Source organism: Mustela lutreola, chromosome 13 (genome assembly GCF_030435805.1).
Source record: "Mustela lutreola isolate mMusLut2 chromosome 13, mMusLut2.pri, whole genome shotgun sequence".
Taxonomy (NCBI): domain Eukaryota; kingdom Metazoa; phylum Chordata; class Mammalia; order Carnivora; family Mustelidae; genus Mustela; species Mustela lutreola.
Window position 1 is genome coordinate 58282882 of NC_081302.1, and position 18654 is coordinate 58301535.

Sequence of the window (18654 nt, forward strand, 5' to 3'; positions counted from 1 at the left end):
TATTGAGATTTAACATTTGTACGAGGTCTTTGAAGGTGAATGCATGGCCAAGAACAAGTAACTATTCAGAAGAGCCTGTATTGGGAAGAATCCACCATATAATCAAAAGCAGACTCCAACTGAAGGAATTAGACTAACACCTCCCTAAAATACTGTTGGATTCTTCTACATCTTAAACGAAGGAATTAGCACCATCAAATCTGTAATTATCCTACCTAGTTCTTTTGAGAGTGTACTCACAGGTGTAGCATATTTTAAATTACCCGTATTTGACTGAGTTCCTATTTCACCCTCTATACCACATTTTCATTATCTATCTTCAGGCACTTACCCAAAGAAGTCTAGGGTGACTCTTCATCCTTGAAGCATCCAAAAGTGCTTTATAAACTATATCGACATTTACCGGCTACTGAAATGTGCCATTTCTAAAAATGGAAAAGTTATTCACTGCTATTAACATTGCCACACCGACTTTCAATACTTCAAATGACAGGAAAACAGTCTGTTGCAAATTCTTTTAATCCTTGATAACTCATTGAATTATTATCTAACAATAGTATAACTTGGAGTAATATAGAAACCTTAGGGAAGATGGAGTAAGAAAGCAAACTAGATTAAAGGAATAAAAAGTGATTGAAATAGGGAACCAAAAGTACAGGTGACAGAAGAAAAATGAAATTGGATTTAATGTCCTTCTGTGTACAAGTTTAATTTTGATGATCAAGAAAATGACAAAATATGAAAAATGTCTTCAAATATTCTCTGAAAGGCTTATATCCAGAACATGTAAAAAAAATTCCTAAATGAGAGGATAAACATACCAGTTAAAAAGTGGATGGAGGACTTAGAGAAATTTCATCAACGATACACAAAGCCAAAAATACTTAAGATACAATATCAGTCATTAGGAAAAATACAAATCAAAGCCACAGTGAAATATCACTTCACACTACTAGTATGTGTACAATAAAAAGCAAGATAGCTTTTGCTGATGATGTGGCGAAACTGGAGCCCTTCTACATAGCTGATGGAAATGTAAAATGGTATATAGGTACTGTGAAAGCTGATATATCTGTTTCTTGAAAAGGTCAATATGACCTATAATTCCACTGCTCAGTATACAAAAGAATTAAGAATGGGACTACAACAGGTCCTCGTGCCAACATTCAGTACAGCAGTATTCACAATAGCCAAAAGGTGGAAATAACTCCTGTCCACCATCAGACAAACGAATAAACAAAATGTACTTACAATGGACTATTGAACTATGAGAAGGAATGGAGTTTTCTAGGTAGTGTAATAAACCTTAAAAACTTAGGTAAGCTAGACTCAAATGGAAAAATATAATTCTACTTCTATGGAATGTAAGAGACCAGTTCATAGAGATAAATTAGATTAGCAGTTACCAAGGGCTGCGGTAGGAGGGAATGGAGAAGAATTGCTTAACGTGGTTTCTGCTTGGGTTGGGAAGTTTGGAAATCACGATTGTAGTTGTACAAGATTCTGAATGTAGTACCAGTGAACTATATGCTTAGTAGTGAAATGACACACTGGTTGTTTTGCCACAACTTTTTTTTTTTTTTTTTTAAAGTAATGCCTTCATTTGTGACTTCTTAAAAAGAAAAGCAACTTCTAAAATGGTCAGCTTCCTTAAACAGGAGAAAAGTGAAGGAATCATTTGGACTGAAGTAAATAGACTTGAGGAAATTCAAGACAAGTTAAACTGAAAGGACTAAACTAAAATACAACCAATTGTAAGGTTAGAATAAAGCAAATGCTATTATTAAATGTCAAGTGAGTGTTTTTTGAGTATACTACTTCTGGTCAAAACTAGAAACAGAATTGGGAGAATGGCTAACAGGTTATGCTTTACCAACATGAAGGAATAGATTACAGTCATTAGAATCATAATAATAGAGCCTGTAATGGGAAAAAAAAAACCAATGTATTATGAGTCATAAAAGTATCATGATATAGAACCGTATGTAGGCTCTTTGCTAAAAATGCATTCTATTGGGAGACAAATGAAAATGGTTCTAGGATTAAAATTGCTAATGATTTCAACTGTTCTTTAAAGGAAAGATCTTGTCTGGCTCAATACCTTGGGTCTCTATTGATAGTGACCTATTAATTACCTATTGGAGTTTTGAGCTACATTTTATCATGGAGCTCCATCAGTTCTCAGTTTTAATCTGATGGATTTTATCTAAATTGGTCTAACATGAAGTATAGCTAAGTCAGTAGTTTGGAGATTTTAAATTCCAATTAAGTTTTGCCTGGGCTCCCCCTAAATATTCTCAGTACCAAGACTTAAGGGTTCAGTCTACAGACTACAGGACTGTAGAGTTGACCATGAGCTCAGGAATTCAGTAATCCAAAGTTCTCACCATACAAGTGTGGAAATGGACACAGCCCATGTACCCATAAAAGCTGATGGTCCAGGCTGCCTGGGTCTCAATGCACTGCTCCTCTTGCCAGTGCAGCTTATTACCTGATACTAACTCTGAATGGCAATGTATCATGGACAGAGGGACTTGGTGCTGCAAAACCACTTTAAAATGTTTAGTTTATTGCTACTAAATTAACCAAATCCATCATCTCTTCTCTCCCTTTGAGCTTTTAGTATCCTTTACATTGCGAGAATTATTTCAACCTTGAGGAATTGGACTTCCAAAGCTTCTAGAATGTAGTAATGTGGAAAAAGCTTCCTAAAGAACTATGAAAATGATTCGATTCAGATTTCTTACTTTATCCTTGTGAAAGATCCGTTAAAAGTCTATAAACAGGTCCATTTTTGACCTAAAAAACAAAGGGAAATCAATCACAAGACCCTACCTTCTTTTATGATTTCTGTCTATTCAATTCTACTTGCAACTGGGGCTGGGTTAAAACAAAAACAAAAACAAACAAAAAAACCCCAAACCTTTTGACTCATTGGTTCTCACCTGGTCTATTTCTATTTCTAGCCTGTTTCAGGCTGCTGAGCCTCTGAGTTGCTAAATAAGCAATTGTTTTTCTTGCCTTCAACCACCACGGGGTGGGGGGGGTTAAGCAAACCATTCTGAAGATAGGCTATTTAGTGCTACTTTTTCCATAGGGTCTATGAATTACTTTATTCACCCAAGAACCATCCCTACTTCACAATAATTATGGAGAATTCATAAAGTTTCCAGGTAGGCAAACAGATAGGAGTTGCAGATAACACTGTACTTTGGTTAGACCAGTGAGAGCTTTCAGTGCTTTTCTCCGCATTTTGACACCCAACTTCTGAGTATGATTTTGAAGGTCGAATGGAGACCTAGAAATAAAATTCTTTGCTGCTAAAACAAAAGTATCTTTGTTCAGAGGCTTGCTAACAATTTTAGGTATTGAGACCCAAGAGTAGAAAATGGAATTTTAGAGCTGGAAAGGATTATCAAAATGTAATTTAATTCTAGACAAATGCCATGTGAGACTTCAGGCTTTCTAAACTATTTCAAAAGAGCTCCAGGGAAATTAGTTGGGTCATCTTAGTTGTATTTTTCCTCTTTAATTCTGGTAGAGTTATTGATGGGCAGCAGTTAACTTTCAAATATCATGATATTCCTTTATGTGAGAAGGTACCTTATTACCTTGACCAATTTGAAATGAAAACTGAAGAAATCCGGATTGACTTATTACTGGTCAGTTTTGCAAACATTGATGGAATGCCTACTGTACTAGGGGCAAAGAGGTGTTACTTACACAGGCAAGTAAGACATGGCTCGTCCCTACCCTTAAGAAGTTAAAAGTCTGGTATATTCTGCATGTAGAACATACTACGTGCTGGTTGAACAGCTGTGTTGAACAACTGTGTACTTCTAGTGGAAATCCTTACATTCTTCCTTTAAAAATATGTGTACATGCAATGTACAAATCTGAAGTCTTGAACTTCAGGAGAATATACATAAAAAAATTCAAATTCTAAACTGATAATTCAGGCAGTGCTTCTTTAGGTATATCAATTCCTGGGTTTTTCCATTTCTAATGAACCAGATTATCTGGGAATGGGCTCTAAGCATATGCATTTTACAGTAACTTTAGTGTGCTTCCATTGTTTCCTTACAGAAAAGTCCCCCTTCACAGACACAAAGGAAGTTCTCATCCAAGGGTGAAATAAATGGTCTTCAGTTACGGGTTATCATTTTGGTCTGTTTGATGTTGTTTCAGAAACTGGTCTAGGATTGGTCACTAGGGATGTTTAGAGAAATACTTCACTTTTACAGTTCAGTCTTACTGTTCAAGTTTTTTAGTTTTCTTTAACACTCTTGACGTCTGGTTAAATGATAAAATACCTCAAAATAGGCAGATGAACAAGTGGCAGCTAAGACCTTTCATTGAGGAAAGGGCTGGGCAGGGGCAGTTCTGAAGACCATAACCAGAATCTGAAAGTTTTCTATTCCCCTGAGGAACATTCTCTATTAACACTGTTCTATAATAGCTTTCAATTTTACAAGAAATATAAACAGTCAAAAAAGAAACCTCATTAATGAAAATATTTCTTGCTCGACTTAATAAGGCTCTCTCCTGCTGAGTTTAAAGCACCAAGTTACTGAAAAGACTAAAGTGTGACTTTTAGTTTTTGCCTGAAGTTAGAGAAGTTCTCCTAGAATGTCTCTCATTCTTAGCATGTGTGAATTAGCCTTACCAAACCTGTTACTATGGAAACTGACATTAAATCTCAACTGAAAAAGCTACCCTAGAGATGTGTATGCAAACCTTTATTTGCTATACTTGGCCAAGTGAGGTCCTGTACATAAAACGGCTGGCCTAGGTAGAGCTATTAAAGATGACTTACTGCAGGGGAAAAGCTACTTCTCTCCTTCCTTTTATTTCTGTATCACTTCTTTCTAGGTCTCCTCCATCCTTTTCTCATTCATTTAGATAGCATAATTTATTTCCTATGTATGGCTAAATACACTCCTGCTTGGTCTCTTATGTGTCTGCTTCCTTGGTAAATGACTTTAGGAGACAAATCAAAAGAAGTAACGTCTTCAAGTATATGTAGGGAGCATGTGTGTTCAACCAGAATGATAGGGCTGGGTTGGTGAATTAGCATCTAAGAATGGTGATGCTGGAATAGAGTGGTTGGAGCCATAATAGAATGCCGGCAGGATAGCACAGGAAGGTGCTGGGCAAAAGAAGAGGAACCTCTCTTTTCCCTTGGATTAGAGGAACCACAGATACATGGTTTCTGGTCCATTTACTATGGATTCAGTATCCAGTGCCTAAAACAAAGACACAAAACCAGCAGACCAAACAAGACAACAAATGAGGATCAACTTTGTTTCAGACAGGCTTGAGTATCTTTCATTGGATAAAATGAAATTTTAATGAGCAAAAACCTTTAAAAAACAAACCAAAAACCCCAGATGGGTTAATTGCTGTATCAGAAGTAGAAAGCATCCCTGAATAAACAGACTGTGGGTTTCTACATCCTGGCTGGTTTCCGAAGTTGCTATATCAAATATGTAAACTAGGTGGTTTCCTTAAATGTGGTGGGAATTGCTCATGTCTTAACCATTTGAGTGTAGCCTATAAGTATGGTTCCTCTTATAAACCTTTAGTGGTTCATTTGGGAGTTAATAAAGGAACAGAGAAAAAAAATAGTATTGAAAGCAATCAATCCATAGAATTAAATATATAAAAGGATAGTAGGTAAGGAATGAGAAATATTTTTGAGTCAAGCCCATGTCTGGGCACATATGTATAGGATCTTGGAAATTCCTTTCACAGACAAAACAGAACAAAGTCCATTAATTACAATCAACTAGAACAATCCATGAAAATAATGCTCTTACAAGTAATTCACAAATGGAGGACAGCAGATGGTTTAGTAAAAACAACTTGAAGAAAGGGCCAAAACAAGAGAAACTGCAGCAAAGGTTTGAAGTGCAAACAGAGTCAAAGGTTATCCAAGTGGAAGGGGACTGAGATGTTCTCAAAGGGCTGAGGGAGCTTTGCTTGGTATGATTCACTTGTTCTCCTCCAGCTTATGCTCTGCACTGAGTGGTAATGGTGAGGGTCAAGGTTAGCCCAGACTGTGGGTGCTGGTCTGGAAAGGCAGGAGGGATGAAGGGTGAGTTTGCATTCTCTGTAGTCTGAGCTGTTGGATCCTCACATTGGGAAAGTACCCATGTATTACTTGAGGATGTTATTAGAGTCTCTTAGACATGGCTGGGAAAAGAAAGGCTTTGGTGATTTTGAGCAGTAAGAAGGGCAGCCAAAGCTGGATGGTGTTTGAGGTGTGAAAAATGTGACAAAATGCAGAAAGCAAAGGTAGAGTCATTAGGGGGAGTTAATGTAAATCAGAGTTGAATGGGGAGGAATTGAAGACCCGTTGGGGAAGGACAGGAAGTAGAGATAAAGCACAGAAGAACATGGATAGTCCTGGAATATGTGTCTGGAAACTGGGAATTGAAACCCAAATTGGAAAGAAAAAGTAGGGATAAGGGGAATTAGCTTTAATAGCCTTCTCACAGAGGAGAATGGGATGAGGCCTTCTGGTTGGAGAATGAAGGACTGAGGTTGAGAAAACCTAAATGGGGAAAAACTTGAAAGATCCACTAGGGATTGCCCAAAGGACCGACCACAACGGGCATCTAGGCAAAGTTGGAAACCAGAGATATGTGGCAGCATGTGATTCAGTATGAGACTTTCTCTAGCAGCTGTGGGTTACATGGGTGCAGTGACCATAAGGGATGGTGGTCTAAGTGACCCAGGGTTGGGGTTTGGTTAGGCCAAAGAAGGAACAGGTACTAGGATATGAAGGGTGCTGGTGATAACCTTTCGGATGATCTACCCTAGCCTCGGACTTGAGGGTTCCTACCTTCCAGCCCAGAAGTGATGGGTGGATGTGGAGAAAGTGGAAGGCTCCCTAACCTGGAAGTACCCAACACAGCCTAGGCGGTATATGGATGCTAGTCTTCTGCTCTCAATGTCCAGAAGTAATAAAAGTCTCAGCCCTGTCCCTTCTTTCCTTCCTCATTTTCCTTGAGAGAATGATCAAAAGAGCAGAACAGTCCATGAGGCAAGCCAAAGTAGCAGACTGACAAGGCATAAAGTGCTTCTTTACCACCAAATCACTTCTTAATTTTTCTCACCAGTTTCCAATTGCCCTGGAGAGTTTATGCTAAGTGCTGTTTTATTGAGCATATTGTCCCATAGCTATGGCTGAGTCTGTGATGCAGAAAGAAGTCAGCTGTCATTCTGGCAGGTTTTGAGCGACATGGGCCATTAAATGGCCTCATACCCATGGGCAAGAGTGCTGAAGGACAGCCAAGGATGTGTCCTCCAAGAGCATAGCCTTCCTGTGAGATTTCTAAGTTAGGAAGTGCTGCTCAGCAGGGCAGAGGTCCCTAAATTCTGCACCTGTGGGCTGAAGGGGAAAGGACCATGGCCCTTTAAGAAATGAGAAGATGGGCTGAGGGGGTAGTGGCTCAGTAGAGCCTTTGTTTCAGGGCTGTGACAGTATGGCTGGTCTCTTAGCTATTTGGTGCCATGATACTCCTGGGAAGGACTGCAGTCTCCATGTGGCTGTGAGCATCCCTGCTCCCAGACACTGGCCCACTCACCCGCGGACTGAGGTGGTACCCAGAGCTTCCTCCTAGCTGTCTGGATAGGACAGTGCCATATGGGGGAAGCAAAACAAAAAACCACTTTCTTTCACCCAGGAGAGAAAATGAGCCAAGAAACCAAGGGAAAGGGAAAGTTAAGTGAATTTCTCAAGTTTGCCTTTGTGTCCTGGTAGGAGCTAGCCTACACTGTGATCTTCCAATTGTGGAAGAGTGCATAGGTAACACATTCACCTCCTGTCCTGGTTGTTTGATGAGTCTCTGGATTCCACTTCTAGGCTGTCTGACTCCTAGCAATAAGCAAATTGGGCATAAACCTGTCAGGTCCCAGAAGAGAGAATCCCAGGAGTCCTAAGATACTTTGTCTCAGCCAGTAGAGTTGGGAATCCCATCACCTCCAAGCATGAAGGCCAACAGAAGAGCTGATTCACTTTGTATTTTTAATTAAGCATAGTTCACTATTATTCTTTTTGGACCTCGATTGTATGTGATTTTTAAATCACATACAAAAGACCTAGAAAGTTGATTTATAAAACTACATGGGATTTCAATAAAACCACCCCCCCTCACCCTCCAGAACTAGATAGAAGCTGATTTTTAAAACTCAAAGCATGTGAAAATAGTCATGAAAAGTCTAAGGATGAGGGAGTTGATCTAAGGTAATAAATGCCTTTATACATTCTCAACTGAAAGTATACTCTGGGTAAAAGTAAATGAATCAACAGAACAAGTCCAGAATTAAATCCAAATATATATGGAACTTGGGTTATGATAAAGTAGAGTATCAAATTGTGGTCAAATAAAGAGTACATGAATCTGTGTAGAAAAACTAAAATCACAGGTTAAATTCTAAATGATTCAAAGACTTAATATAAAACTATAAAAGTAATGGAAGATTTTTAAACTTTGTAATGGGAAAGGCAATCTTGGTAATGATTGAAAATTCAGAAGACCCAAAGAAAAGAACATACATAAAAAATCATATAAAAATAAAAATTCATTTGGAAAAACCCACCATTTTCAAATGACCAGTGACACATTGGGAATACCTAGATAAATTATGAAAGCAGACAAAAAGCTAATCCTGCTAAGAAATGACAGATGCTGGTGAGGATGCAGAAAAAGGGGAACCCTCCTACACTGTTGGTGGCAATGAAAGCTGGTGCTACCACTCTGGAAAACAGCATGGAGGTTCCTCAAAAAGTTGAAAATAGAGCTACCCTATGACCCAGCAATTGCACTACTGAGCATTTTACCTAAAGATATAAACGTAGTGATCCAAAGGGGCACATGCACCCAAATGTTTATAGCAGCAGTGTCCACAATAGCCAAACTGTGGAAAGAATCTAGATGTCCATCAACAGACGAATGGATAAAGAAGAGGGGGTATATATATGCAATGAAATCTTGCCATTTGTGACTACGTGAATGGAACTAGAAGGTATTCTGCTTAGCAAAATAAGTCAGTCAGAGAAAGACAACTGTCATATCTCCCTGATACGAGGAAGTGGAGATGCAACGTGGGGTGTTTGGGGGGGTAGGAAAAGAATAAATGAAACAAGATGGGATCAGGAGGGAGACAAACCATAGGAGACTTAATCTCACAAAACAAACTGAGGGTTGCCGGGGGGAGGGGAGTAGGGAGAGGGTGGTGGGGTTATGGACATTGGGGAGGGTATGTGCTATGGTGGGTGCTGTGAAGTGTGTAAACCTGGCAATTCACAGACCTGTACCTCTGGGGCTAATAATACATTATATGTTTATAAAAAGTAAAAAAAAATTATAAAAAACTTGAAAAAAAACCTAATCCTGCTAATTTGTTAGAAACCAAGAACCTTACAGAGAAGTTTACATGTTGTAACGCTTATGACACAAACCGTATATTTATTCCATCACTAAACCTCTTGATATAGGTACTGTTACTAAAATTTATTCATTGGGAACAGAAGGTACAGAGAGGTTAGTAACTTGCCATACGTCACACAGCTTAGACATGACAGAGCCAGATAGTCTGACTCCAGACTTGTGGCTTATAACCAGGATCTATGGTCAACCAACTAAACACAATGGAAACTTGTTCATAGACCAAAGATGCTCAAAGTCCTCTTTAAAAAATGAAAGCTACACTGAGATTACTTTCACTGTCCCTCAAAAATTTCTTTATAAATCTGCCTAAGACAGGAAATTATTGACTGCCTAAAGGCCAGTGTTGTACCTGGTGACCTAAGCATTCAATTGAATATTTATGCCAAGGTGTCAGTTTGTGAAGACACAGGTTCTGAATAAATGTGACACAGCTTATCTTTATCCTATTACAAAAGTAGTCTTAATGTAGAGAATAGTAGTCATAGATATCCTTGAGGGGGGAGTGAAAAAATTCTATTTGGATTTGGGATACTTCAAAATGACTCCATGGGGTGCAAGTATGTTTCTGAAGTAGAAGAAAAAATTCTAAATGGGGTCTTTGCTTGTCCTATGTGATGTGAAAGATAGTCCTTTTCACTTTTTTCTATCTAACCTGTACCTTTACCTGCTACAGATAGTCAGAGAATTAAGTATTTTCTTTTCCTACGTGATGTTAGCAAATCTATCGTTGTGAGGAAAGCGTTTGCTCACTTTTTTTATATCATGGTGAAGTCAGTTACCTCTGATCATAAAAATTGGGTTTATGAAGGGCTGATGAAATCCGGAAAATCCTAGGATCATTCTTAATCTAATGCGTCAATCTTCTCTGTCATCAGTTCTTTCCTCAGAGTTCACAAATAGAAAGTGCAATTGATTTGTAATTACGTTCATTTTCCTCCAAATTGGATGAAAGCCTTGGCAACAGTAAAATGACCAAGCTGGTAGCAGGGAGCAGGGGGACATGGCAGCAAATCTCAGAAATACCAAGTGCAGGAAAACTTGAGTCATCTGGGTTGTGGTTCCCAAGGTTGCCATTTGTTAGATCCGAGCAAACTTAGGTCATCTACCTTCTCCATGAAGCCTTCTCTCCCACGCCACAGATGTTATGATGATCAAGAATGAAACATTTATAATATCTGTGACAAAACTATACAGAAAGCTACAGGGGAAAACAACAATCTGTTGTTTTTTTTCTAATTTCCCGTACTTGACAAATTTGAAGTCCTCAGATTCTTCCTGCTAATAGATTCACCTAAATTATTCCTATTTTACCAGAATGGGCTCAGACCATCCATACCACCCTGAAATCTTGCTTTTTGCACTTAGTCATGGACATTTTTCCAGTTGACTATACAATAACCCCACCTCAATATTCTTAAGAGCTAGAAAATGTTCTGTAATTAGGATAAAAACAATACAGTGAACCACAATCCAGTCTTCTTTTCTGCTATTTTCCAAGACTTCTGAATTAAAGGTCTTTAGATCTACTTCTATTTTTCTGTAGGACAGATGGCCTGAAGTAGGATTGGCAGGTCAGATTTTAATAACTTTGGCTACACTGTCCAAGAACAATTCATATTCACACAAATAAGGTATGAGCCTACATAGGGCATCACTCAGCGTGATTCTACTTATTTTAATTGTGCCAATCAGATGAACAATGGTAATACATTGTTTTAAATTACATTTCCATGACCGTTAAAGAAATTAAGCATTTTCCTGTCCATTAGTTATCCTCTTTTCAGCATTTATTGTCCATTTCATGTTTCTGTTCATGTTTATATATTTTTTCCCTATTGGGTTGTCTTTTTGTTTGACCTGTAGGTACTCTTTGTATGTTAGGAATATCAACCCTCAGTCTGTTCATATGCACTGATACTTTCTTTTGACTTGGCTTTTATTGATTTTTACCTATAGAACTTTTTCTCCTGTAGTAAGCAATGTCTATATCTTTGTAGTTTGTGTATTTCTTTGGCTTGCTTAAAAAGCTATTGCTCTACTATTTTGAAATTATGGAGAAGTCTAAATTGGGACTCAGGGTGAGTGAGGAAAGAATACAACCTAGCTGGATTACTTACGATCTTCTAATAGATACATCAGTGCAATTTTTGGGATGGGACTTCAAAAATAAAAAGAATGAAAAATTCAAATAATTCAAACTCATTGGGATGGGGTGAAGTAAAGAATGACTTTGTACAAGTCAGTAAATGCATGAAATAAGGTAAATGAACTGTTATAAAGGAAATATATGAAATAGAAGATGGGAAGAATAAAATTGATTTTTGCCAGTTGTGATAGTAATACAGACAGGATGAATTTCTTTATCAAAAGACAGAGATAGGAAGATTGTGTTTTAAAAATGTGAAAATATCAAAGGAACAAAGACATGACAGAAATGAAGAGAGGAGAAAAGATGAAATGGAGAATTTCAAGTGAGGAAGAGGCATGGCAATGCTAGTTTCATATAAGGCAGAACTCAAGGCCCAAAACCATGTCTCAGGGGTTAGGGAGATAAAAAATTGGGCTCGGGCTACCCAAGGTAGCCAGGATTTCAAGAATTAAGCTTCTGGAGTGAAGTGAAGAGAAGGAAGGTATTTATGTGAGCCCTTTTCCCAGTTAGTCATTTACCAGTCCGTTTGAGGGATGGACTGAGAGGCTGAGTAGCTGAATAATCTGTGCTGAGGGGATAGGATTAGGGGATAGGATTTCAGAGTTCTTCGAAATGGAGAACACCTCAGGCTTTCATTTGAAAAAAGGAAGGCATATACCTTAGGTGTAAGGATAAACTAAAAGACAGTGCTTATGAAAAGCGAGCCTAAAATAAGCTCAGTCCCTAGTTGGATTAAAGGGATTTATGGCAACTGCCTGATAAAACTAAAGAATGCCTCTCTGAACAAGAATACTAACATTTTATTTCCTTTTTTTTTTTTTTTTCCCTTAACACAATTAAAAAAAAAAATTACAAGGTATACTAATAGCCAAAGGGGAAAAGACCCCAGAAAACAGAATATCCCAGGTAATCAGCTCTCTGGACATCTGTGATTAACATTTGAGAAAACCGATGAAACCATGGAGAATTATTTCAGAACTAAATACAATAAAATGGGAATTTTAAAACTAGAAATACAGTGATCTATTAAGGCTAGAATACATTTGTTGAGCAACAAATTTGAAATAGCTGATGAGAGGTTTAATAATCCAGAGAAGGGAGTAAAACTACATGGACTAAAGACTTAAAGATGTAAAAATGTAGAAAAGTTATTTGAGTTGTAAGCATGGGTAAAATTTCTATTATCTGGGAAACGAGTCTAAGAAATGTGTCGGGGAGAAAAGTTGTAGCAGAAGCAATTCTTGAAAAGATAATGGCCAAAAATGTTGCTAAATTAACAAAAGTACTAGGCAAAAAATTAAAGAATGAATATAAACACCATGCAGGACAAACCCAACAGTAAAAGACGTATCTGGGCACATCATAGTTAAATTTATAAAATACAAAGAAAGAATCCTACTAAAGTAGCAAGGGGTGGCAAGGGCTGGTGGTTTCTAAGGGACACTAAGTCTGACAGCTGAGTTCTCACTATCAAATAAAATTATGTAAGCTAGAACTTTGGAATGCCCCTTCTAAATTACTGGAAAACCAGAAACCTTGAGTTGTATATTGAGCAAAAAATATGCTTAAAAGGAAGGCTAAATAAAGATGTTTAGAATAACGAGCTGAAAGAAAACTACATGGTCATTCTAAAATTCAGAAGTAGGGACTATGAATCATGGAAAAGACAGGCAGAATCATGGAAATGACAGAAGCAATGAATGGCAACAGAAATGGTCAATATGTGGGAAATAGTAGAACACTTATGTCCTATGGTTTTTAATAGGATACTTAAAATTAGACAATAGGAAAAGAGAACATGAGAGATAGGGACAAATGGAGTTAAAATATTCCAGAGGTTTTCCATTATCTAAGAAATGGTAATTTGTTAGGCTCTATTAGGTTAAAATAAATAAATAAATCATAAGGATTTAAAAGAATGGATAACAAGCTTATAATGGGGAACAATGAATTCTTGATCAGGCCATAAGAAGGCAAGAATAGAAACTAGAATATAGAATAAATGGGACAAAAGAAAAAAGTAACGGTCATTTTAAACCCAAATACTATGTATCTCGGCTGCATTAGTTATAAATGGGTTAAATATTCCAATGAAAAGATAGACTGGATTAAAGAAAATTTTATGTGCTGCTTGTAGGCAATATACTTTAAATATTAAATCAGGAAGTAGTGACAGTAATAAGATGGAATAGGATATATTCAGAAAATAACCAAAAGGGAACTGGCAGAGCTATATTCATATCAGATGAAGTAGATGTTAAAGCAAGAAGAATTGCATTTAATAATCAAGAATCCATATAAAAGGATTATCTCAACTTTCTATGTGGCTAGTAACCCAAGACCAGGTAGAAAATGTAAATAACTACTGAAGAGAGTTTAGAGTTGTAATTAAAGAGAACATTTAGAAAGGTTCCAACATGACAGAGCTTTAGAACCAAGTTCTATAAAACCTTTTAAAGAACATTCCCATTTAAATATTTGAAGACCACAGAGAAAAAAACAGTAATATCCCAAATTTATTTAATATAGCTAAAAAGAGAAAAAAAAACCAAAACCTTGTAAGAATAATAAACCAACCAACAAAGTCCTCCAAAGCCAATTTCATTTATAAATGCATTTCAGGAATGCAAGGGCAGTTCAGATCTATCAAGAAAACAAAATATCCATTTTTCAGCTTCAGTGTACTGATATATCAATAGATGCTAAAAAGACCAGTAGAAGAAATGCTAAAAAATAGATGCGAAAAAGACTGGTAGAAGAAATCTATTAGACTATATACACAAAATTCTATCTGGACTAGGTATCTAAATGTAAAACAAGTGGAAACAGTAGCAGAAAATTCAGATATTTGTGCTGAGCACCTTCAGGCTCTTGGTTAGAATTTTTTTTTTTTTAACCCTTTCCCAACTGCCATCTCCTCAGCCTTCTATCTCAGATTTATGATACAGAGCTTTTTTATTTCCTTATTTGCCTTCCTCCATCACCTTATTGGAAGTCTCCAAATACTTATCTTAACTCATCTTCATGTATTTAGTGCTCCATACATTGTAGCTGTGTTGTAAGTATGGCCACATTGGTGATGACCCCTCCTCGCACCCCCACACCCATCCAGCCTGCCTGTCTCCTGGAGCGAGAACGGAATAGGAGCAATGTCATCTTGTGCAACTTCTCTGCAGTTTGTTTTCTGTAAGCCACTTTAAATACCGCAGGCTGGTTGTCTTTGCTCAGAAACAGCTCCTTGGGACAAGTGCTACTGAACTGTATGTGTATGCCAGAAGGTAGAAGATGGGTGACGCTCCCAAGCCTCTGTCTCACCAGTGTGACTGTGTACGAGGGGAACACTAGAATAAACCTGGTGATAACATGGTTTGCTTTGTTTGCATTATCGGCCACCTTTGCTAAGCGCATGTGTTTCAGTGGTCCTTTACCCTGGTTGCTCCTTAGTCATCCCACCATGGACCAATTAAATCCCAGTGCTCCACATGTGTTCTTATGTGTAGCTGGGATTGAGAACCACTGGTCTTTCATTCTGTTGTTCCAGATAGAAGGAGTCTAAGATTGCATGGGCCCAGAAACCACATGCTACTCCCCGCCCCCCGCCAAAAAAAAAAAACGGTTTTCTAAAGAAGGTGGTCATGCAGTAGGAAGAGCATGGCTTGGCACCAGAAGTTTAGAGTCCTAGACCTGTCACTGGCTGAAGAGCTGACACAGCAAGCCACAAAGCCTCTTTAGGCACTGGTACCCTAACTGATCAAATAAGCATAATGAGCTCTTCTGTCCACCTCAACCTGTACTAGGAATTTTAAAATGGAAACTAGATAAGACCCTTCAAAATCTGAAAATCCTGCAAATGTAATTTGTTAGCATTTCCATCAGGAAACAGGCACCGTCCTGTGTCCTAGCTGTGGGGTCTGGTGCGTGTCCTAGCTGTGGGGTCTGGTGCGGGTCATTTCACTTGTTGAAGCCCCATTTGCTCATCCCTAAAATGGAGTTACCTGTTCTGCAGAGGACCCCTTTAGCAGCAAGGCAAGCTGGAGGAACGGAAAAACACAAAATATCCTATTGCGTTTGCTGTTAACTTGGATTTTTATCACAAAGACTCTGAAATGTTTGGTGTCAAGCCTGCCATCAAATCCCATAGCCTCCCTCCTGTTAGCAGATGCAAACACCGCTGTGGCCACAAGCAGGTGCAGTGTCCGTGCCTGAAAAGCTTTGTCGCCTTAAATCCCAGGGAATTTTTGGTTCCAAACCAAGCCTGTTGAGGTGACAGGTGCCACTGACTTAGCTACCTGTGAGCTGACCCTTTGGCTCCCATTATCTGGGCTTTCCTGCCTGTTGAGTTGGTTGTGACAAGAGATCAATACTGGTGAGAGGGGAATGTGTAATCAAAGCAACTGAAGGGGGTTGAAATCTTCCGGTGTGTGGTGACCGGAAAAAGAGGAGGGGTTACAGAGGTACTGGGCAGGCAGAAGTGCCTTGCCCTTGAACTAGTCCTGCCACCTTTCTCTGTTCTCACCTTCTGCCTCAGAGTTACAGCCCCTGGTACCTTTCTCCAGCCTCCGGAAGCTGAGTATTCTTCAGCGTGGGGGCCTGCCATTTAAATGGACAGGGGCAGGGATGATAAATGTGGAGGTCTCCAGGGGAACTCAAGAGGTAGAGTAGTGAATTAGAAAGTGCGAGATGGGGAGCAAAAGCATTTGAAGGTGGCTATGGCGCAGTTATTTCTAACTGGCTCTGCAGGTGTCTGTTCTTAACTGGGAAAACTTAGGTTGTCAGCCAGTGATGTTGATACTTTTTCTTCCTAAAGCAAATCTGAGAAATAACGACATTGTGGTCTAGAGAGGACAATAACAAAAACCCCATGGAGTCCGTGTATCAGCTTTTCGTACAATAAAACAGAACAAGTCTCTTTGGAAGGCATGGATGGTTATTTCAGATGAGCCCCTGAAATCCCGTACCCACTTACCCACTGATATGGTCCAAACAGCAATTATTTTCAGAAAGGCCTTGGTTCTGGAGTTGAACCGGCTGTGATGGATGGGGTTCTGGATGGCAACGTAGCGGTCTAGTGAGATCGCACAGAGATGCATGATAGAAGCCGTGGAGAAGAGCACGTCCAGGTAAATCCAGACAGCACAGAGCTTGCTAGGCAGAGGCCACCGGTAACCTGGGATGCAAAAGGTTAGCATCAATTAGGGATCTTGGGCCTCCCACTGTGCGGTGCGTGGAACCCAGCCTGCCAGAAGGGCTGCTATTCTGGGGGTGGGGTGGGGTGGGAAAGGCACAGGTGGTGGCAAAGGGCAACACAAGATATTTTCAGTGTTTTAAAAGCCCAAGAACCATTGTACTGAACAATGTTCAGATCCTACAAGCTGATGAACTCAGGGTTTAGAAATTTCTTGGGGCTGGAGTTCTATGCCACTGTGTTGTGGTAACCTTGGGTTGTCTTCAGGGTTTCTCTTGCTCTGTGTCCCCTAACAGCATCTACCTTTTTTTCTTTGTTTTTAAGGAGTTAGAAGTCTCCATAGATTTGGAGCTCCTCTATTAAAGCACCTTGTTCACGTCTTTGACATACTGTGGGTTCCCTGAGGTTCGGCCCACCTCTTAGTCTCCATAACTATAATGGCTCAGTCTTGCCCAGCGATATCATCAATTGGTCTCTCAATAAATGCTATTGGTGTGAATGAATAAATGATGAAAAAGTCCAGATTGAGAATATTTTTTGGAAAAATGAAAAATAATTACATTATACTTTAGGGGTTCAACTCAAATTTGGGGTGTATGTGTGGGGGATATGCAGAAAAGCATTGTGTTCTTGACCTGATGAGTGTTTCAGTGCAGCGGTTCTCAAACTCAGTGAGCCTCAGGGCCTCCCAGGTAGGGTCTTGAAATGGTACTGCTGGATCCCACCTGGAGGTGTCAATTTTGTGACTCTGCAGTTGGGGAGGAGAACGGCCATTTCTAACCAGTTTCCAGGTGGTGTTCCTGGTCCCGGGATAACACTTGGGCAATAGCTGCATGCAGCAGCGGTTGTCAGCCCTGGCTGCATTTGAGAATCAGCCGAGAAGCTTTTTCTCTAGATTCTGGTTCTCAGGAGGCTAGGAGGAGGTGGGCCCCAAACAGAGTGTTCCAGAGCTGTCACGATGATCCCAATATGAAGAGCACTGAGGGAGGCCCATAATGCATATTCTAAGTGTCCTGTTCTAGTTTTACAGGGGATCCAGTGGTTATATAAACCCAAATTAGTTTTGATAACTGTGTAAGCGATGATATTACATCTGCGTACAAGGGAAAAGGCAATCCTAAGGATCACCTTTTCTTGTCAGTAGTCCAGACCCGCAAAGCTGAACGGATTCCACATGTGCAAGTGTACTCCACCAAAATGCCACCACCTATATTTGGGGAAGTAAAGGGTACACGATACAAGTCTAACTTAATGCCTTTCATTCTACTTGCCAAAAAACGGGAGCTAAAACAAGCGCCTCTTCCTTTGCAGTGCCTGGAGGGAAGCCACACTTTGTCTGGTGGGAACTGATGTTGGCCCTTGAGAGTTCTCTCTGCAAGGAGACAGCTGAGGTCGGGCCACAGTCTGGTTTCCGAAGCATGGATAGGGAGGGGGCATTTCCTCACCCTGAGGGGTGAGAGAGGACCAGTCCCAGTGAGTTGAAACTCTGGCTGGAATTGGCTGCACGCGGAGCAGCCGCCGCCAGGGGGCGCCGTTGCACCCCGAGTGGGAGGCGGCGGCCAGGTCCTAGCTTCTTAACCCAGCTGGTGGGTGCCTGCCTGCTCCCCATCTGCTACTGGGGTCACCTCCGCCCTCTGGCAGTGGTTTTAGTGCCCTAACGGGACCTCTGGGAGCCATGCACCACTCCCGGAGTTTGCCTTCGAGACGGGGGTCGGGCCTTAGGGAGCCAGAACCTCTGCAGCACGTCTGGGAAATGACAGGCAAATTTGATGAAATCACCCTGGTGTGACATTTGAGTGGTCAAACGGAGGTTGTCCTAGCAAAGAGCAGTATGGACCCCGTGCAAACCGGCGCCTGCTCTC

General features: G+C 39.8%; 1 protein-coding gene across 1 annotated transcript in view; it reads right to left on the bottom strand.

Moving 5' to 3' along the window:
• Nucleotides 1-18654, bottom strand: part of HTR2A (5-hydroxytryptamine receptor 2A) — a 61650-nt gene that overhangs the window by 40224 nt on the left and 2772 nt on the right. The window contains exon 3 of the mRNA XM_059144545.1: nt 16574-16774. Within this exon, the coding sequence (XP_059000528.1) occupies nt 16574-16774 (201 nt within the window). The remainder of the gene's footprint in view (nt 1-16573; nt 16775-18654) is intronic.